The following is a 21,128-nucleotide window of genomic DNA, read 5'->3' on the forward strand; positions in this document are numbered from 1 at the left end:
CTTTAAAGTAAGATTGAGCTATAGTTTAGGTGCAATGCGGTATATTACACTTTCATTCTACTAAGTTGATGAGACATTGTCTATCAGTTTTTGGATTAGCTATTGTTAATATATATATATATATATATATATATATATATACATCAATGACTGATTGGCACTACTGTATCGGAATGTGTATTTAACGTTTCTCATAATCTAATTCTAGTCCCATCAAAAATATAGCAGAAAAAAATTAATGTTATTTGCCTATGCGAGTGAAAGTTGAACATGTCTACTCATTTTTATCAAATCACATGGAGCCAAATGTAAACACTAGGCCAACATACCCTCATTTATTGATGTGGTAGTAATAATTACTTTTAAAACCAATTTTCATAATTCAATAGTATTTTTCTCATGGAATATGCACTTGATTGATAAAACGGCGTCGTCTCTTGTAGTTGGCTATGTCTATTAATGGAGAGAGGGAGAGAGGCAGAGTACCAGTGAGCAAAAATGGAGGAACTTAAAAAGCTAGAGCAAGTACAGAGGACGCTAGAGTTCATGGAGTCTCGTGGCATAGCGACCTCATCCGATCGCGACTCTAATCGCTTCCTCACAAATCTCATCGCCCTCTTGGTAATAATCTCTGCCACACTCCTACCAAATTCACGTTTTATCTACGCAATTTTTTTTTTCTTTTTTTTTTTCCCAAATTCGTTTTGGGGAAACAATTTTGAACCAATCATAAGTCATATATTTCCTCTGCTGATATGGTTTTATTCTTTGAAAAATAATACGCTAAAGATACAACCGTGTGGAGAGCTGGGCTTGGAAAAGAAGTGCAGTTTGGTCTCAGAACTCATGCCAAAGGTGAGTGATTTTCCACATTTCACCATCATTAGGGTGCAATGGCTAATGCTTATGATGTTAATTTCTTTTTTGTAGATTTCAGCTGCGTTTCTTGAGGAAGCGTCGCTCTGGCTTAGTCGGGAAGGCACAAAAGAAGTGGAAGACAAGCATAATGGTTGTTGTATGCTAGCCATGATCAATTTACTTCTTCTTACATATTGTTAGTATATTAATTAAATAATTAAAATGACCATTTCTTAAGGATAATCCGTGATTTAACGTAGTATGAAGCAGAGCCCTATTAACGTTTACCCCCTATTTTCAGTTAAAATATTTCGCATATTAACTAGTCCCACATGTAAGGGAAATGTTAGAATATTAATTAATGATTAAATTTATTATTTTTTTCGATATTTAACTTTTGAGATAAGTAGTGATTTAGCCGGTTTTTTATGATGCGGATATCCTTTGTTTGAATGCTTTATTACTTGCCATGTGCATATGTTGCGTTGGAGGAAATAGGAAAAAACGTTATTCTATGTGGGCTAGCTTTATCCCTTCTTTTGGTTCTTAGAAGAAAATGAAGGGAAAATTAATGCCATTTCCAAGCACAAATATGCCACCAAACATGTGAGATTGTTTATCCTTGGAATATTGGCTTAGATGTTTAAATGATAATGATAAATTTCAATGTTTTATATATATCATTTTGCCTATTTCTTGTTTCCCAAAAGATTGTATATCTTTGTGACAAGGCTTCACAAAAATTCTGAGCAGTATTTTAGCTAAGATTTGCAATGTCTTTGCAGGCTGTTGTCGAAATTTTGTTGATAATCCTTTGCAGCTTGATTGTGACAATAAGGAGGATCCCGGTTTGTTACAAACTAATTTTGAAGACATGGCTCTGGTTGGGCTGGATGCAATGCAACGAGCAAATTCTACTCTTGAGGATTTTGTAAGTACTTGTATTTTACTTTGTATAGGGCTAAAGTAGTAGTTTACAGTTGAAGTTTCCTTGGTGATCAGTTGGGAAAATGAGCAGATACTTGCATACTAATCATTAGCTGCATGTTGGAGTATTGGAGAAACATACTTGATTTCTTCTTTGTATTTTCTTTTATTGTTGAATCAACTATCACAGGTGGAACCCTTGTCTTTGTTTGTTGGTTATTTGGACTTCATAGAAAATATTGTTCTTATAATCTTTATCATCCCTATTTCTTTGTTGTTATCAGCAATGTAGAATTAAATGCTAAATCTCATGGTTATAAATTCAGTGTCTTGCTTCATTTATTTATAAGGTAATGCATTTCGATTTAGCAGTGCAGATCCTATTTTATGTTCCATGGAATGGACGTAAACAGGCCGCAATCATTATTCAAATATTTACCTGTGCTTTCATTCACAGAAAGTTTTATCTATCAGGTAACAATCTGGAAGAAATATTATGTTCAGTTATCTTTTTTATTGAAGTGGAGAACATTCATTAAATTTTAATTACCTCTGTTAAACTGGAAATGGGACATCTTTTTTTATTTTTTATTCTTTTTTATAGATTGGTAAATGGGGCATCTAAAACAATATCTTCTATTGAAATACTTGCACTAGGAAACACAATTAGATTGCTCTTTTTCCAAGGGAATGAATCTTGTCCTCTTGTGTTTCTTTATACACATGCCAATAGAAAAAAAAGGGAGCTTGTGGAGTAATAAAATTATCGTAGGACATTGTTCAAGCACAGTTGAATTACAGAGTGATTTGCAGTCGTGATAAGTTAATCTTTAAGTTTCAGCTACCATGTATTTGCTTTGTTCTGTCCTCAACAGTCATTGTTTTATTGATGCAGCTGGATAGTTTGAATGAGAAGATGCTGCATCTACCAACCAGTGGAATCACTGTTTCAGAAAGAGGATCCAAGGTGATAGTACAAATGATTTTTTGGGACCTCACTACTAATGTCTTCTAACTTGCTAATCAACTTTTGCTTGGCCAATGTAATTCCATTTGAGACACAGGAAGGAAACACTAAGTTCACAGATGCATTTAAAAGCAATCCATTTGTACAACTTGAGGGTCTACTTGAATGCCGTGATCTTTTGACAGAAAGGCACAAACTCTTGCTTCCTTTCTACATTATTATTTTTGAAAAAAATGAAGAAATTTATGTTTTGAGTTGAGCGTCCTTTTGCTTGATGGGTTTAGGATAAGAGAAGAATTTAGGTGTGGAGAAGAGTATTGGGCTTTAGAAAGAAAGCTCTGCCGTGCACTGATGAGCAAAGAGAAGGTATGTGTATCATCACCTCCTTTTTGCGTAAATTAGTATAATCATTGTGGATTATAGTTCTTCACACAGTATGTTGCTTTTGTGTTATCCTAAAAATGTTTTTCGAAATTGACAGACATTTTAATGAGAATGAAATTTCCATGTTCTTTTAATAACTCGGGGTTAGTCATTTGCAAATAGAATGGACTGCTAGTTATTATTTGAATTTATGAAGTCCATCAGTTTTGTTGTTAAGCAAAACTAGTAAATTTATTATTATTACTTTTTTATATCATACTTTTAGATTAAATAAGGTATAGATTACAAAACTCAAGGGGCTCTAGAGTTACAATCAATTTTTTTAAGTCTCTTCTAGATGTGAGGAAGTTTTTGAGAACGCTGACCTACATAGTAGATTATACCTTTGACCCTAAGAAAGCAGGCTCCATTGGCCAATTTAGTCTCCTTTTGAATACACTATTTCTAAAGTTTCAATCAAGCATAAAATTTTAATTTCGAATTTTAACAGTAATTCAATTTATTGTTGAGCACCTACAGGACAAAAGAGATTTGTTTGAGACACACAACAGTGAATAGCGGATTGCTAGTCATATCAATTTTATCAAGTTGAACAAGATATGCCTGCTGTTCAAATCTATGTAGGAATGGTTTTAGAGAATGAAGAAATTAAATTGGACAATATTTTGAGAACTTTGTTATTAGTGAATTGTGATCTTTCATGAAATAAAGTTTTTTGTTAGAGTATGAAATAAAAGAAATATGGTTTTAAGTATGTCTTTGCATTAGTGACATTGAGATCTGTTGCATTTAATGCAAGGGGCAATTGTATTTGAGTAAAGAGTCCATGTAAACTGCCTAGATCGCAACTTGATGCAATTTGGAAGATGATTCCATCTTCCCTAATGTGATGTCCATGGAGGGAAAGAAACGGTCATAGTTTTGAGGACCTTACTGAAATTAAAGGATTTATTCTATAAGACTCTGTTTCTCCGGGCTGCCTCAGATTGTAGTTTTTCGAATTTTCAAGCTTTTTTAGATCTCTTCTCTGCTACTTGCTAGGTTTCTCTCTTGTGTACTTCATGTGTACTTGGGTTGCGTTTTTGCACTTTTTAACGAATTTGTGATTTAGAGTATAATACTCCTAAATTTCTTAACTTAGGAATTCTTTCTATACTTTAAAAGATTTATTATGCAGTAGGGAATAGGCATGACCATATTATTCTTCTTAGATTTTGATTGAATTTTTGCTACTCAGATCTCTGTTGAAGATGTGTTGAGGGCAATACATCTAAAATCGTTTGATTATCGAGTTCTAAATCTTCTTCTATATCAGCTGAGAGGAGAAGAGGTAAACTTCTCTAGCTTGTTCATATACTTCTGCCTTTGTTAAAATTTATGAACTTAATCATACGTTTTCTCCTTCCTGAGTTGTACGTTTGAGAGCACGTTGTTTATCCTTCCATACCTACATTGAATAACGTAGCAACAATTTTATGTCTAGATATAATTACCGCTCTTGTCCTTAAATGTAAGTTCAGAGCAGGGTTTCTCTTCTTTTGTTTTTTCAGTTTTTTTTTTTCAGCCTTATATGGAATACAGTGGGAATGACATGATGTCAAGAACTAATAACCAAGTTTTCTCAGGTCTTGTGAAATCACAACATGACTTCTTGTGTTCACAGTTGCTCAATTACTGGAATATTTGCCAAAATTCTTAAAGCAATATGGTTACTCTTCACTGTGCACCAATATTCTTACTAAAATTCTAAACTTAACAGCATGATATTATCCTGTAATAATGTAATTGTTATAGTCCAAAATGATGATGCAGTTAGTATACTTTTGATGTAATACGCCTTCCATTGTCCTTAAGTCCTTGGAGCAACCATCTTTAATTAGGTTAAAAATATGTTTCCTTTGAAGCTGTTGTGAAGGTTAATAATTTGCATATGGAGTTTCTCTCTGTCTCAGAATTCCTAGTGGAGGTATCCGATGATCTGTAAGTACTGCTCTTTTTGTGTCTTTCCATGCTTTGTTTTAATTCTACGTGGAAAGTTTTAGTGGTCAATAATTTACCATATATTTTGTATAAACTCTTTCTCTATTCTAAATGATCTGCATTTCTGAGTCAAAGAACATTACACTGCTTGAGATTTGAGAACCTGTGCTTGGCTACATGCCTACATGTGGATCTGCACATGCTCTTAATCTATTAAGGTTGCTAAAGTGGTGCAGAGTACTCAAAATAATTGGCTGCTTTTAGGAAAATGCTAATTTATTATGTAATTAGTGTGATGACTAATGCTATTATTTTTCCATGTTGAAATTATTGTGGCAAGCGTGAAGCCAGTTTTACTCAATACAGAGTTGACACAAAATGTGTAGGTTTGACTATGAGGTTAGTTCATTATCGTTGTCATGGTTTCCAGCTAATATCTGTACATTTTCATTTATCCAACTCTTTCTCAATACACTATTGCTTTCCATGCAGGATGATGTAATAGAGAATAGTTTCAATGTTTTGCGCATGTTTGTCAGAATATGTGGAGCTTCAAAAGCCCCAGCTATGCTGGTGAGTATGCCAGGCAGCTCATCTAGGTTCTTTATTGCCACATAAAGCATCAATTGGTTGTCCATAAATAGCTTTGAATCTTTTTTTTTTTTTTCCAAATTACAACAAACACTCAACATAAAAGGGCACAACAAACATAAATCATTTTGAATGTATTCCAAGCTAAAACTATATAGGGATTGTTTATCAGTTATCAACTTTGATTTTTTATTTACAGTGTTTATTTTCGAAACAATACTAGGTTCTTTCGAGGTGATCAATATATTTGGATTTTCTTGGTTTTTGAGCAATAAAATACTAATGTCTGTTTCGTACTAAAAGATGAAATTATCATCTTGATTGCCTGGAGGCCTCATTTTCTTGGCTGATTTATAACCTGAATGTTTTAGTATCTTTATAATGTTGCACTTGTTATCTTCAAAGAGATATGGATTCTCAGATTACGTGTCTAGGAGGTGTCCAAACTTTTCGCTATAACACATCCATTGTGCTTTCTTTGTCTTTGTCTTTGTCTTTGTCTTTGTTTTTGTTTTTGTTTTTGTTTTTGTTTTTTCTGGTTTCAAAAGTAGATACAACTATCTGGGATCTAAGATAAAAATTAAAGTTCAATTTAAATTAAAAAAAAAAATCTGTTTCTTTTGTTTTCGGGCAAATCTAAATCTGCATGTCTTAATGAATTTGTGGCCATGGGTTTTATAACAATTACCGGAAGTCAGTGATGTGCTTCAAAACAGAGCATTATTTGCCGAAAAGGGTGGCCATAGTTGCCATATTCTTATCTTTTCTTTTGTTTTTATAAGTAGAACTCAAGCATCCCTACAAGATTGAAGCCATGGCCCGATCCTCCATCCTTTGTTTATGGGAGGAGGAGATGCCATTTGGTCTAAGTATCAAAAAATATATCCATGACTCTTCGGAGCTGGCCCACGCAGTGATAGTAGATGCTTGGACTCAGCAGAGAACTTAGTTTTTCCCTTTACTTGTTGAAACCCTTTATTATCAGTCAAATAATTCAATGGAATGATTCCGGTAGGTTAATTCACCGGATCATTTTGGTAAACTTTCAATTTTTTTCTCTCCCCAGGCAAAATACATTGCTGAGGCTGAACAGAAGTACGAGAGTTTACTGAAAACCTTGGATCCCCAGCTATCTTTGAATTACCAGAAAAGATGTGAAGAAGCCACTAAAGAAGGTAATTTGCTACTCTGAAGGGCTTGATAAAATGATATCAAGCCTCTTTCTTCTGTCAACATGAATTCTCTTTTCTCAAATTTTTTTAGGTGGGAAGATATCTGGACATCGACTCGGAACATGGAGCATACCACCTGTGATCGTAGATGAGGAATTATATCGATCCAACTTCCCAAATTCTAAATGAACAGAGGCATCTGGATTAACATATAGTTGATGAAGTGGGTTGAAATCTCTAGACTTTTACAATCTGATTCATGCAGCGTGCTCTTAAAACCCTTCTGTGTCCACAAAGGTTTATTGATTTTATTTTTCTTATTTTTACTCTGATGTTAGACAGTCTTGTACTTGCGATTTGGGCATCGTTGTAGAAACTAACTTCACATAAATGACAGAATGAGCAGCAAGACTACAATGATTGCAAGAGACATAAATAATAATAACCACAGTAATAACTTGAAACATCATAACTTAAGCATAATAATCATCAAGTGTTTTGGTCCAAGACTAGTTATCGAGCCAAATATAAAATATTACGGGCCAAGTCTTAAAAGCTTCCAAATTAACGCGAGTCTAAACAATCCCAATACGATGGCAAATAAATGTTATCAAAAGTCAAATCACAATCCTGAATAACGTTAAAGATGGGTTCATAATCAACAGGTGGACACTTCAACATGGTAGGGTTGCACTACAAATGATACACCAACAACATAAACTTTATGAAATCACCCTCTTTTCTCATCCTTTGAGTTATCAAGAAATTAGCCGGACCATGGTCTGACTCTTTAAATATCAGTCTTGCTAAATACTTCAGAGTAAGTTTACGACTTAATAAGTAAAATACCCATAAAAAGATGTCATTATAAAGTAAACTCTAACTTACTCTTAATAAGTAAAATACCCATAAAAAGATGTCATTATAAAGTAAACTCAATTATTTCATAAAATATTTGACAAAATAGAAGTATTGTCAAATGGGAAGCAAAGAATCATGCCCCACCCCACTCCATCATAATTGCAGCCAAGGTTTTGAATTTTGTCTAAAATTTGTTTGCAGTGCCAGTGGGCAACTGTCCCCAACACCATGAATGTATGGACAAAATGCATAAGGAATAGGACCTTCAGAAAAGGAATAAAATATATCCCATATACATGGGAGTCAATGAGTCAAGCCATGATTTAAATCCCCAAGAAACAAAAAAGAAAAAAACAGAGAAAATAAAAGCCAGGCTTTAGCGTGTCGTCCCATTATTGGCTGAGTCTCAAGCACTCCTCCAGTGAAGTTTTTCTTGTTGGTTTTGTCGTCCACTTCAATCTTGGGTTGGCTGTCATCACATCACCACCGTTGAAACCCTCGATTAGTTGGGTTGTCAAGATTTGTACCATCTGATTCTCAGACGTAACCTCTCTCTCCATCAACCTCAGAAAGTACTTCACTAAAAATTTACAACCATTGCTCTCTCAGCCTCTCAGAATAGTATGCTTGTAAAAAGTGAAAAAGGAAAAAGTAAAACCTCAAACGGTGAAAATGGTACATACATGAGAGTTTTTTCTTCTCCTTTTTCCATTCCGGGTAAAAAAAAAAACCAAGAAGAAAAATGAAGAAGAAGGCCACGTTTATCACTTTTTACTGTCACCAGTACACTCTGAAATCTCATTTTCAATCTGTGGGCAGCTTTGACTAATTTGAGATACGTAAAAATCTCTGCAACAAATCAGGAAATACGGTAAAAGGTAAATAAAAACAAAGGAATGCAGTGGATACCCGTAGGGCCGTATGCTTGATTAGGTCTTCTGGCAGAGCTGTTTTTATTCATTAGCATTTACATTATTTATTTATTTATTTTTAGTCTGCTTCAACTGTGATTAATAATTAAGTTAAAAATTTTGGGTGTTTTTTTTTGGGTAATACATGAAAATAGTCATTGCTCATTACAAATGGTTTGTCTCATTTGAGTGGCATCCCAAGAATAAGAAAGGAAAGATTATTTGAATATAGTTTTACTTTATTCTTCCATTTTTATATCCCAATAATCACCTTTAATATTTTCAAATATCTAACGGGATATATGAAGTTATATCACTTAAATTTTAGGGGTATTTAAATCAGATTAAACAAGTGACTTTTACAAGTTAGAACAATAATTTAGTAGACTATAAGCATGTTGTATTTCAATCCGTGCAATAGTGTTGCCTTGTTGCACTATATAAGAATATATATATGTGCTTTATTTGTTCGAATAAGTGTTTAAACAATTTGAATCGAATAAATTTATTGAAGGAATCCCCGTGCCAATCTTCACTTTTTAGACTTATCTTTTAACCAAAGTAAAATGATGAGTGAACAATACTCACTAATAATAATAAATACTATTCACTCACTAAATGAATAAAAAATAATATAAATTTTCTCTTATTTCTTATTCTTTAGAAAAGTTAAAAATATAAATATAATGAAATATTTAAAAAATATATTTAAATAAAATAATGAAAATTGATAGTTAAAATAATAAAACTGCTAATAATATTTTTAAAAAATTAATAGTCAAAATAAAGAAAAATATACATTTAGTTATTTTTAGTGAGGATAACAAGAAAAATGTCAAAGTATATATATATATATATATATATATTGTTTTAATCTGTTTTAATCTGACATTTTTCATCCCTTTATGGGATTGAAAGCCAACTTGATTTCAAAGGGACTTTTCTGGCCACAATCATATGCTTGCTGTTGTAAATGTTGTCTCTCTCTCTCTCTCTTATTTATTAAACCAGTCGCAGTCAAACAGAAATGTTCTGAATTTCTGATCACTGAAAAAAAAGTGAGCCTGCCATATTAAATGCCCATTTTAACCACTCCCCCCAACTTTTTAATTTTTACCCACAATCTGATGAAACCCTACCACTTCCACCCTCTCTGATGTGGATTCTTCCATTTGGCCATTTATTTCTCTCTCTCTTGTGTATTGTTCCTTTCATTGCTCTGCTGCAATCTGCACCTCTCTGGCTTCCTCCCCCCCCCTTCCTTCCTTCTCTCTATTCAACACCATAAAATAAATTAATTATTTAATTAACCCAAAATTTTTGTTTCACTCCATCTTCATCTGGTTGCTTCTGGTAGAAATATAGTCTTTTTTTTTTTACTTAGTTTCTTGGTTAGTTTGGTTGGCATGGCATGACTTCATGGTGACATGATTTGCTTTCATGGCCATTATGAATTCAATTAATTCATTTCTTCTACTTCGTACAACTACATTAGTTATTGTGGTTCTCTATCTTATCTCCCAAGCCTCTTGCTCTAACCACCCTCCTCCAACTTCATCTCCTCTGGTAAGATTTCTTGGTGCTCTGTTTCTGTGATTTTCTGGGTCTCTGTTTTTTTTTTTTTTTTTCATTGCAATATAATGGATCGATGTGGGTGTTTTTGCAGGGCTTGTTATTTGAGGAGAAAATCCGAATCGGGTCGATCCCGCCGAGCTGCCATAACAAGTGCAACCAGTGCCACCCCTGCATGGCGGTGCAGGTGCCCACCATGCCAAGTCAGCCAGGTGCCAAGTCAGCTCAAACTGTTCCGGTGGAGGTTTCCGACCCATCACCTCGCGGTAACAAGTACTCCAATTACAAGCCGTTGGGTTGGAAATGCCGCTGCCAAGATCGCCTTTACAACCCCTAGAAGAACAGATAAAGCTTCATCGCATTAAATTTTACTGTTGGGTTTGTACTTTGTAACATGTCATCGATCAATCCTCATCTTTTCCTGTTTTTTTTTTTTTTTTTTTTAATCTGTAATTTTGTGATTATTTTAAGCTTTAAATCTTGTTTAAGAGGACATGTCAGTGGTGGTGCCAGCATTCATTGTATACTCTGAAATATTATACAATGTACAGAAATCGCAACAGACCTTCGATCCCCCTCAGAAAGAAAATTCCTTTTTTTTGTTTTTTTAATTTTATTAATGGGGTTTTTTTTTGTGATGAATCTCCTTCCCTTATCTTCTTGGGATTTTCATGGCCCATCACCATTGTCAGTGTCTCCTCATATCTTCTGCATGCTGTAGCAATCTGCATCAAATTGTCAAAAATGCCTCAGCATTTGAACTGCTGACGACTGACGCAGAACAGTTTCTGGTTAATTTCTTTTTCTTTTTTTTTTATCAGTTTTTTTGGCTGATGATGCTGATTCCAGACAACATGTTTAATTAAATAAATGCATGCTTTCCTTAATAACACCCAGCACTTACATAGTACTTTTGGAGGCGCAGATCCAGTTTGAACTGTGTGTTCTTGTTCCCTAAAAATGGTAGACTTTTGGAGAGGCTTTTTGTCTAGGCAGATTCCAACCTCTAAATTATTACGTCTGTGTTACCAATCCTAAGATTGTTTTAACAGTATATTATTGGAATAGAGTCTTCTGTGTGGTTGTTTTGTGCAACTCACTAAGAATTTGACACGTCAACATTAAAAAAAAAATTGTAAAAAAAACATGCGAGCAAAACATTGGATTGTTTTTCTCAAATACCACAAGCATTTGCTGCCGCTACTGCTCACTCCACCAATGTCGCCTCACACCGCCTCCGGCGGAGAGAGAGGGAGAGAGATCCTGCCACTGGGAGTGGCCGCGGGAGAGAGATTCGGTCATTGGGGGTGGATCGCGGCCCACCCCCAGGCTGCTGGGGGTGGATTACGGCCGCACAGTGGCTAATCGCGGCCGCCATTCCCCATTCACAGGCTGCCCATTCCCCTGCATCCTTCTAATTTTTCTTCTAATTTTTATTTTTTTTTAATGAAAGAAGATGAATTATTCTAGTATTCTGTTCTCATTTTAACTTTGTGTAATAAGTTGATGTGACAGTTGCTGAATGGTGTGCACAAAACTCCTTTATGCATGGACCACACTGAAGTTATTCTCTTATTGGAAAGAGAATAATTTCGATACGGCCTAATGAAAATTAGGTGTTTTGCATTTTCCAATAAGAAGTAGACACATCAATTTGAAACTATAAAAAATAATGTAATCTTTCACATCGAATTATTTTTCTTTTCTTAACAAAATATTTCATAGACAAAGAGCCAATGTCTTGAAAACTTAGGTGTCAGAGAGTTTGGAAATGGGTGACCAGCATTAGATTAGAACAAATGGAAAAATAATAATGTTCATTTGAATTAAAGATATTGTGTTTTCATTTCTACTATATTTAATGTTTTTATTTGTTGTGCCAATTTTTTATTGAAGGCTGTAAAATGAGTTTTACACCTCCCGATAAAAGAGCTCTTAGCTGAAAGCCGTGTTGCTTTTCCGTCTCATTAAAAGAAAAATAAAATAAAATTGAGATTAGCTTACTTGTATAGAAGTTGGATTTCAATGTAATAAAATAAAATTTAAACTATAAAATTTATTTTTATTTCACTTGAAATTGAAAGACAAAGAAATTGGATTTTCTGCTCTATTAGAATAGGAAAGAGATGATCCAATTATATGTTTAATTATGAATTTTGGTTCCCGTCCCCAATAGGTAGCTCAATCGGCTGGGATCACGTTTAATGAAGCGGATGTCACTAGTTCGGATCCCCCTCTTTATGCGGACATGTCAAAAAAAAAAAAAAAATTATGAATTTTGGTTGGTTCAATTGTAATAAATGGTTTCCACCTATAAATTTTTATTTAAAAAAAAAAGAATTGAAGTTTACTCTCTATAAAATAATCTTTGACTCTTTCAATCATGCCGAGACAACCAAGAGTTGTGCAGTAAACTGTCGGTGAGGCAAAATGTTGCTTTTATCGACAGTCTCCAAAATAACTTTATTGGGATAATTACTTGGTTCTAATATGGACACCACTAAGGAAGGGGTAAAATGCACGTTTAGTCCACTTTTATTTGAGGTTTTGATAAATAGTTGCTTTTTAATTTTGAATAGTAATTAATAACTCTTTAGGATAAGTAAACTAAATAAATAAATTGTTTCAACCGTTAGAAAAATTGATAGAATTTGTATAATATTGTAGCGTGTTAGTTACAGTAAGAATAATGTATATATAACAGGACAATCATTCCACCTTTCTGATCACATTTTTAAGCAAACAAAGCATGTATTACTTGAAATAAAGGTAGCTCGTTTTTGCCATTGAGGACTCGCAAATGCACTAGATCGATTGGTCCACAAGGGTCCTTTTGTTAGAGTGGTTTGGCCATTTCCAGATATGTTCAGAGTAGTAGCTTGACAACCCTTGCGTTAAATAAACAAATTATTTGATTTTTTTAAAAATAATTTTAGTATTTTTTTTTTTTTTATATTGTAAGTGACACATGTAACATTATGATTTGTATTGATGTGAGTTATGTGACATATTAATAGATTTTGTAAACAATGGTAGGAACTAATTTTGTATTTGAGAAGAGAAGAGGCTTTCCAAACACATTCACCATACAACCAAGCCCAACCAAACAACATTTTTGGACCGGTTCCCATTTTCTACTCCTCTTCTTCTCTATAACTCAATAGAAAACGAAAAAGGCCCACCTTAACCCAAACAACATTTTTAGATCCATTCCCATTTTCCATTCCTCTTCTTCTCTAACCCAATGGACATCAGAAAAGGCCCACCATGACCCTCAAATTGTATTCATATTTTCACAACCGAAAAAAGAAAATGATGAAATTAGTAAGAGATTTTATTACAATTTGATTTCATTACAATTGTTCCTGAGGGATGCACAATCGGGGACTATGTCTCAATTTAAGAGTGGATAGATTAATCGTTTATCGCCAACCGACCACCACCGAATCGTTTCTGATTGACAATCGACTTCCGGCGATCGGTAGGCAGAATAAAAATATTGTTTCGACATCGATTCGGTTCGGTAGGTGGTATACTTGTTTTTTTTAATTTATTTTTTAATTTTTTAATTTTTTATTTGTTAACCGACAATTAACCGACTTAGGCAATTTAACAAGTAAATTTTGAATTTTACGTGGTAACTTTCCGTATTGTTTTTGTCGAGCTGATTTGTGGTTGTTAGTTTGGTACATTTTCCATGAATTTACTTTTTCTTTTCATTTATAAAACATATTATTTGTAGCTGTAAGGAAATTGATAAATCTTAATATAAAAACTTGTAACTGGCAATTAACCAACTTAACCAACTACCTATTAACTGACTAATCAATTAACCGAAAAGTCGAAACTAATCATTATCGGTATAATTGACTTTTACGAATCGGTAAGCGAAAATGCCCCTATTGACACTGACCGAATCAATACCCATCCTATGTCTCATGAAACAAATGTTATTAGTTTGAATCTCCCTCCCCTTTTCTTTCCCCTTGTATGAACATATAACAAAAAAAATTGCACTCTACTAAATATTGGAAAACATATTTAGTGCTTTATTAGAGTATTACACCAAAACTAATGAATGAATACTAATAGTTATTTTATTTTATAGGGTAAATGTCTTATAAATCTATAGTCAATGCGACAAAACAAAAACTACCTGAACTTTTTTTTATTTTTATTTTTTTTTCTTCAAATTTTTACTTACTGGATTAATCGAAAAGGCAAATTAACTTCTACCGTTACATTTTTTCTCAAATGTTTAACACTTGTCAGTCCCTATTAAACGCACTGTATTACTACGTCAGTATATTAATTTTTTATTAATTTAATTTAAAAATTAAATTAAAAAAAATAAAATAAAGGGGTGTCCAGAAAGCCACCCTAAGGGATTAGGGGTTGCCGCAAGTCGCCCCATATTTGTCATTATGAATGACAAATACAATTAATAGGAAAATTAGATATGTGTGTTTTTAGAGGTACCAATACCATGATTTTTTGATGTGTTTTTAACTGTATTTTCTTTGTTTGGCGTATAAAAAGGAGAGCAATCCATATTAAAAGGTTCATAACGGTCGTTAAATCCGTTAAAACAACAGGCAGAGCCCAAAGCCACACAGCCAATCGGCCATGGCGAGCACGATAAGGCTCTCTTCTACCCCAAACTTTCTTGCTCCTCCTCCTAACCCTCTCCGCCGCGTCACCGCTCTTCGCTTCCGAGCTGTCCGAAAAAGACCCTTCGCCTCCGAGAAACCGGTTTCGGTTTCGGCCTCGGCCTCCTCTTCTTCGAAAGGCCTCGAAGTTCTGGTATTCGACTGCGACGGCGTGATCCTGGAGTCCGAGCACTTGCACCGCCAGGCCTACAACGACGCTTTCGCTCACTTCAATGTCCACTGCGCTTCGTCATCACAGCCTCTCAATTGGGGCTCAGACTTCTACGACGTGCTCCAGAATCGAATCGGAGGCGGCAAGCCCAAAATGCGATGGTTCTCCCAACTTTTTCTTATTTGTTATTGTTCTTGTTGATTCTTTTTGTTGATTGGTTGGGGTTCGGGGATTATGAAGGTACTTTGGGGAGCACGGGTGGCCGTCGTCGACTATATTCGACAAGCCGCCGGAGGCCGATGAGGACCGAGCCAAGTTGATCGATACTCTTCAGGTTTTGTCTTTTTTTTTTTTTTTTTACTTGGTTTCATTTTTTTTTTAAATTGTTCTATTTCGTGTTTGCATGCTGAGAAAATGTGAGGTAATCACTAATAAGTTACTATTATTAGTGATTTACAAACACATGCTGTAAATAAGTTACTATTATTCCATAAATACTAGCTTTTTTTTTCCCCCATTGTATAGACTTTTATTTAAATTTAGACTTGTAATTGATCTTTGTGGTGTTGTAGGATTGGAAGACTGAAAGGTACAAAGAAATAATCAAATCTGGAACTGTAAGACTTGATATTTCTTCTATTCCAATTTTTCTGTTGTTTTTTTATTTATTATCGATTAAGTTGATGGGCAACTAGAAATAGAGACTGATACCATTTTCATCAGGTGGAACCTAGACCTGGGGTTTTGAGATTGATGGATGAGGCCAAGGCTGCTGTAAGATAAAATTTACTGTTAAAATACAATTATATTGTCATGGTATATCAAACAAACTCACTTATTGCACATGCAATTTCTCGATTGATAATGGGTTCTTAGATCACCTGTTCGCATTTTAAGCATATAGGTTTAATTGCTTTTGCATTTGCTTCATCTTTAATATTTGTGGCATTTGTCTCTTAGGAATGTGTATATGTGCTAAGCTGATGGTGATACCTTTTTTCTGTTCATTGTTGTAGGGTAAAAAATTAGCTGTTTGCTCTGCAGCAACTAAAAGTTCGGTTATACTGTGTCTTGAAAACCTTATAGGAATTGTAAGTTGTTTTTTTGGACTTTCTTTATTATAGCATATACTTTTCTGTTCTTCTGCAACAAATATTCATTTATTTGTTTTTGTTTTCCTTGTCTTAGGAGCGCTTTCAAAGTCTTGATTGCTTCCTTGCCGGTATGTTGACCACTTTTGAAATGGGATATTCTATGTTTTTCACCCATATTATGTCTGAGAGTCTTGTGGACTATCTGCATTTGCATCTCCATTCTGTTTGTTCAAGCCTAGTTGCAAACCACGCCATTTTCCTGCCATATCAATTTGGTCATAGTTCTAATCCATTTACATAGATTCAGTAATATTGAAGTTGTTGCTCTTGGCACCCAGTCCAAATTGTCTACTTTTCTTTTCAAATTATAAAGTATTCACATGTGTGTGTGTATTATATTTTGTAACTCTGACACTCAAATCTATTACTGTTCTGTCTTTTGGCTTGCAGGTGATGATGTGAAGGAAAAGAAGCCTGATCCTTCAATTTATCTGACAGCTTCCAAGGTATTTTTTAACCATTTATGCTTCCTATTTCTTGAAATATATCATGATTAAAACTTCAAAAATTATATACCTTGCAGAGGCTAGGCGCATCACCAAGAGATTGTTTGGTAGTGGAGGACAGTGTTATTGGATTACAGGTAGATCTTGTGATTTGTAATTGTAATAATCAAGAAATAGGAAGCATTTGTGATTTGTAATTGATATATTTCAAGAAATAGGAAGCATAAATGGTACCTGCTGAAAAAATGAGGGGCTCTAAGTTGAAGCATCTAACTCAAATGTTTAAGCAATACTTAGAGAGAATCAATGTGTATATATACCCATAACCAAACACACAACCAATAGATGCTGTCAAAATCTTAGATAACAGTGAATTATATTATATAAAATAGTTTGGATTCTTATGTTAATGAGGGTTATTTATACTAAATTTGCAGGCAGCAACAAAAGCGGGCATGCCATGTGTGATTACCTACACATCTTCAACAGCTGAGCAGGTCAAGCTTTTCCCTCTTTAGTTCTTAAGCAAAGAAAATTACTTACATGATACATGGCATATGCTTGCTCAATGAGATCACTGATTTTTTATTTTTTATTTTTTTTATTTGATGTAGGATTTTAAAGATGCAATAGCCATCTATCCTGATTTAAGTAAAGTAAGGTATGGTAGCCATTTCCCTTATATATGATTGAAACTGTCTGTTGTTGTTTCTTCTGACTGCTCACAGAGGTTTCCCACCATCTATGTAGATTGAAAGACTTGGAGTTATTGCTTCAAAAGGTTGTCCCTGCCAGTTAGAAAACGCATCAAATTTTTCTAAACTGCCAGTAGAGCCTGTGTAGTTTTTTGGTAGAATTTTGGCTGTGATTGAAATTACCCAATTGTCTCTGGCATTTGTCTTCATGTTAAAAAATCACCCTTTTGATTTACCAGCCCCTTGAAAAAAAATGGTCCTTACAATCGAGTGTATCTTCCATGTGAATTTTAGAAACTTTTGAACTATTTTGCAGCAATTTGCTTCTCCGATATTGATTTGCTTTGGTTCATTTGGTTGCCAAAATTTTAATGCACCCTCCCTTTTCTTTTTCATTCTGTTTGTTTGTAGGCGGCATCCGCCATTTTTCATTCTGTTTCTTAAAACATTAACAAAAGACTTTTTTCATAAAAAAAATTTAGAGAAAAGTCCAGATGCCCCTCTCAAACTACCACTTAATTGATAATATTCTCAAAACTTTTAATTGTGACAATGTCCACTCCAAACTACCAAAACATTGTCAATGTCCACCCCAATGATGAAACTACCCTTAGTAAAATAAAAACAAAAAAAATACTAATACTTATAGAAAAAACCTAAAACTAAAAAAAAAAAAAAAAAAAAAATAATAATAAATTCAAGGGGTGGCCTAATTTTTATTTTTATTTTTTTAAAAAAATATATTTTTTAATTAAAATTTTCGCTTTTTAAAAAAAATAATTAATTTTTTCAAATTTATAGTGGTATTTTTGTTTTATTAACGTCGATAATGTTTTGGTAGTTTGAGAGGACATTGTCACAATTGAAAGTTTGAAAATATATTGTCAATTGGGTTGTATTTTGAGTACATAAACTTTACCCAAAAATAAGAAAATTATTTTATGTTTACGTCATGTCAAAACACTTTTTCAACCCAAAAACACCATTTAGAAAAGGGTTACCAAACACCACCGAATTCATCTTTGACGTGAAAATGCCTGCTATTTTTTTTTTTTTTTTTAATTTTTTTGCTGCAACCGACAAAGGCGAAGCAGCAGTATTAATTCAACACGTGAAAGCCGCCCAACACAAATGGGATAAGGAAATTGACAGTTGGTAAGGTAATTTCACCAACCAACCGTCGTTTTCTGGCTTTCATAGAAATTATGGAGCTGTGAAAAAAACAAAAACAAGAGGAACACATTGATTGACTTTAACAACTGATTAACAAAGTAATAGTAGATCATTTTGTTCACTCTTTATAGAAAGTGGTGGGGGAAACGCAACCTCAATTATTCAAACTCCCAGTGCCTATCTAACGTACGGCTAATATTGAACCATGTTTTCTATAAAATGGCACAAAGCTAAAAAAGAAAGCAAGCAATCACAAGGCCTTCAACTTTGGTAAATCATGGGTTCAGTTGAAGCCAGAAAACCCCATGCAGTGTGTCTTCCATTCCCAGCACAAGGGCATGTGACCCCCATGATGAGATTAGCCAAGCTCCTACACTCAAGGGGCTTCCACATAACCTTTGTCAACACTGAGTTCAACCACATGCGACTGATCCGGTCCAAAGGACCCGACAACATAAAGGGGCTGCCGGATTTCCAGTTTGAAACTATACCAGACGGGTTGCCGCCGTCCGACCGTGATGCAACCCAAGATGTCCCTTCCCTATTTTATTCCACAAGGAAGAATTGTTTGGCCCCGTTTAAAGAGCTTGTGCTTAAGCTTAACTCATCATCTGAAGTTCCTCCAATCACTTGCATAGTTTCGGATGGGATTACGGGTTTTGGAAGAAAAGTTGGAAAAGAATTAGGCATCCGGGAGGTTCAATTTTGGACTGCTTCTGCTTGTGGCTTCATGGCATATCTCAACTTCAGTGAATTCATCAAAAGAGGCATCGTTCCATTCAAAGGTATCTAATTGGGCTGTTTATTTTTTATTTTTATTTTTATTTTTAATAGTATACCATGTTATTAATTAACTATCTGAATAATTTATGTAAATCAAAAAATACATTTAATAATTTATAAAAAAAAAAGATTTTTATATGAATATTTCACGTAACTAGTTTTTCCTTTTCTTCCAAAAGTGGAAAGATGTGTCAAACTGTGCTTTTAATAAACTATATTTTGATAACTAAACGATATCGATAGCAGTCCTTGTAACCCCACAACTACTGCTAATGATAGAAGTGAAACTGTGAAAGCATATTTTGATGACCAAAGTATATCTTGTAAGGATTCGTTTGACTGTTAATTCCATTCTCTGTTGCTGATGAGAATTGAGACACAAATTAGCATGAATTCGACAACATTTCCTAGACATAATTTTTTCTACCATGTGTCACAGACGAAAGCTTCAGAGATGACGGCACACTTGACACACCAATCGACTGGATCCCGGGCATGAAAAACATCAGAATCAAGGACATCCCTAGTTTTGTTAGAACCACCGATATTAACGAAATCATGTTTGATTTTCTAGGATCAGAATCACAAAATTGTTTGAATTCTTCTGCGATCATCTTCAACACATTTGATGAGTTTGAATATGAAGTACTAGAGGAAATTTCAGCCATGTTCCCTCACATTTACAATATAGGTCCGCTTCCCTTACTAGGCCGGCATGTGCCTAATAGCCAACTCAAGTCCTTAAGTTCAAGCTTATGGAAAGAAGATTCCAAATGTCTCCAATGGCTTGATAAATGGGAATCCAAATCTGTTGTGTACGTAAACTATGGCAGCATTACCGTGATGACAGAACAACATTTGAAAGAGTTTGCATGGGGGCTTGCAAATAGCAAGCACTCATTTTTGTGGATAGTTAGGCCGGATGTGGTAATGGGAGATTCAGCAATTTTGCCTCCAGAATTTTTCGAGGAGATTAAGGATAGAGGATTGCTAGTGAGTTGGTGCCCCCAAGAGCAAGTGCTAGCTCACCCATCAATAGGGGTTTTCCTAACCCATTGTGGGTGGAACTCTACGTTGGAAAGCATATGTGCTGGTGTGCCTATTATTTGCTGGCCATTTTTCGCTGAGCAACAAACGAATTGTCGGTATGCTTATACTAGCTGGGGGATTGGCATGGAGGTCAACCATGATGTTAAACGTGATGAGATTGAAGCACTTGTTAAAGAAATGATGGAAGGAGATAAAGGAAAGGCAATGAGGCAAAAGGCACAAGAATGGAAAATGAAAGCAGTGGAAGCTACTGATATTGGAGGTTCATCTTACACAAGCTTTGAAAGGTTGATTAAGGAGGCTCTGATCTGATGCAGAATACCTACAGAAGTACAGAGTTCTTAATTATCTACAGCCATATTATATTTATTGCCTTTTATTTTTCAAGTGAAGGTCGTGCAAGCTTAGAGTCCAAGTTACACGAAATTGAACCAAGAGCAAGGAGGGTTGTATTGCATGACGAGTCCATCTGCAAGAGGGCTTGTATTTCGAAGGATCCTTATATATCAAGACATTGTTATTTTCGTAATTCTTTTAGTAATTCTAGACTTTTTTTTTTTTTTTTTAAGAGGAAATCATTCCAATCTTATTAATTGATGAAGGATCACGAGCATAAAGCTCTTACATCACAGAGCAAAAGCTCTTAGAAAATTATAGCTGAAGCTACGAGGTTACAAGTCATAGATACATACATAACAATCTGACATTCAAGACCTATATATGACATCAATATCCGCTGACCCATGACTAATTTTCAGTTGTAACAACGTATCTGTTCTAGAT

The 21,128-nt window shown here is 34.5% G+C and overlaps 4 protein-coding genes across 5 annotated transcripts; all 4 read left to right on the top strand.

Moving 5' to 3' along the window:
- The first annotated feature begins 465 nt into the window (after nt 1-465).
- On the top strand, nt 466-7,296 carry LOC132166431 (uncharacterized). Of its 2 annotated transcripts, none has more exons than XM_059577240.1 (14): nt 466-621; nt 790-855; nt 931-1,009; nt 1,644-1,789; nt 2,158-2,259; nt 2,681-2,752; nt 2,844-2,941; nt 3,037-3,118; nt 4,374-4,466; nt 5,052-5,116; nt 5,503-5,515; nt 5,609-5,689; nt 6,774-6,882; nt 6,971-7,296. In XM_059577240.1, the coding sequence occupies exons 1-14, from the start codon at nt 499-501 to the stop codon at nt 7,066-7,068; spliced, it is 1,227 nt and encodes a 408-aa protein (XP_059433223.1). In that variant the 5' UTR covers nt 466-498; the 3' UTR covers nt 7,069-7,296. The 2 variants fall into 2 exon arrangements, with proteins under 2 accessions (XP_059433223.1, XP_059433224.1); XM_059577241.1 differs by having other exon boundaries at nt 2,850-2,941.
- A 2,638-nt stretch (nt 7,297-9,934) lies between these two features.
- Nucleotides 9,935-11,087, top strand: LOC132166445 (EPIDERMAL PATTERNING FACTOR-like protein 1). The gene is made up of 2 exons (XM_059577261.1): nt 9,935-10,217; nt 10,318-11,087. Exons 1-2 carry the CDS (start codon nt 10,092-10,094, stop codon nt 10,558-10,560), a joined length of 369 nt encoding a protein of 122 aa, XP_059433244.1. The 5' UTR covers nt 9,935-10,091; the 3' UTR covers nt 10,561-11,087.
- A 3,720-nt stretch (nt 11,088-14,807) lies between these two features.
- LOC132165710 (haloacid dehalogenase-like hydrolase domain-containing protein At4g39970) lies at nt 14,808-17,691 on the top strand. Its single transcript, XM_059576378.1, has 11 exons — nt 14,808-15,205; nt 15,285-15,378; nt 15,617-15,661; nt 15,768-15,818; nt 16,061-16,135; nt 16,233-16,266; nt 16,589-16,644; nt 16,722-16,781; nt 17,082-17,141; nt 17,259-17,305; nt 17,395-17,691. Exons 1-11 carry the CDS (start codon nt 14,850-14,852, stop codon nt 17,441-17,443), a joined length of 927 nt encoding a protein of 308 aa, XP_059432361.1. The 5' UTR covers nt 14,808-14,849; the 3' UTR covers nt 17,444-17,691.
- Nucleotides 17,692-18,429: 738 nt separating this feature from the next.
- On the top strand, nt 18,430-20,908 carry LOC132165679 (linamarin synthase 1-like). Its single transcript, XM_059576340.1, has 2 exons — nt 18,430-19,297; nt 19,735-20,908. The coding sequence occupies exons 1-2, from the start codon at nt 18,790-18,792 to the stop codon at nt 20,655-20,657; spliced, it is 1,431 nt and encodes a 476-aa protein (XP_059432323.1). The 5' UTR covers nt 18,430-18,789; the 3' UTR covers nt 20,658-20,908.
- The last annotated feature ends 220 nt before the right edge of the window (nt 20,909-21,128 follow it).

This window comes from Corylus avellana, chromosome ca11 (genome assembly GCF_901000735.1).
Source record: "Corylus avellana chromosome ca11, CavTom2PMs-1.0".
Taxonomy (NCBI): Eukaryota; Viridiplantae; Streptophyta; class Magnoliopsida; order Fagales; family Betulaceae; genus Corylus; species Corylus avellana.

Coding starts and splice junctions, on each gene's coding strand:
- LOC132166431 (XM_059577240.1), top strand. CDS start 499: ATGGAGGAACTTAAAAAGCTAGAGCAAGTACAGAGGACGCTAGAGTTC. Junction 856..930: donor TCTCAGAACTCATGCCAAAG/GTGAGTGATTTT, acceptor TCTTTTTTGTAG/ATTTCAGCTGCGTTTCTTGA. Junction 2,753..2,843: donor TTTCAGAAAGAGGATCCAAG/GTGATAGTACAA, acceptor ATTCCATTTGAG/ACACAGGAAGGAAACACTAA.
- LOC132166445 (XM_059577261.1), top strand. CDS start 10,092: ATGGCCATTATGAATTCAATTAATTCATTTCTTCTACTTCGTACAACT. Junction 10,218..10,317: donor CTCCAACTTCATCTCCTCTG/GTAAGATTTCTT, acceptor GTGTTTTTGCAG/GGCTTGTTATTTGAGGAGAA.
- LOC132165710 (XM_059576378.1), top strand. CDS start 14,850: ATGGCGAGCACGATAAGGCTCTCTTCTACCCCAAACTTTCTTGCTCCT. Junction 16,782..17,081: donor ACAGTGTTATTGGATTACAG/GTAGATCTTGTG, acceptor CTAAATTTGCAG/GCAGCAACAAAAGCGGGCAT. Junction 17,306..17,394: donor CCTGATTTAAGTAAAGTAAG/GTATGGTAGCCA, acceptor CCATCTATGTAG/ATTGAAAGACTTGGAGTTAT.
- LOC132165679 (XM_059576340.1), top strand. CDS start 18,790: ATGGGTTCAGTTGAAGCCAGAAAACCCCATGCAGTGTGTCTTCCATTC. Junction 19,298..19,734: donor AGGCATCGTTCCATTCAAAG/GTATCTAATTGG, acceptor CATGTGTCACAG/ACGAAAGCTTCAGAGATGAC.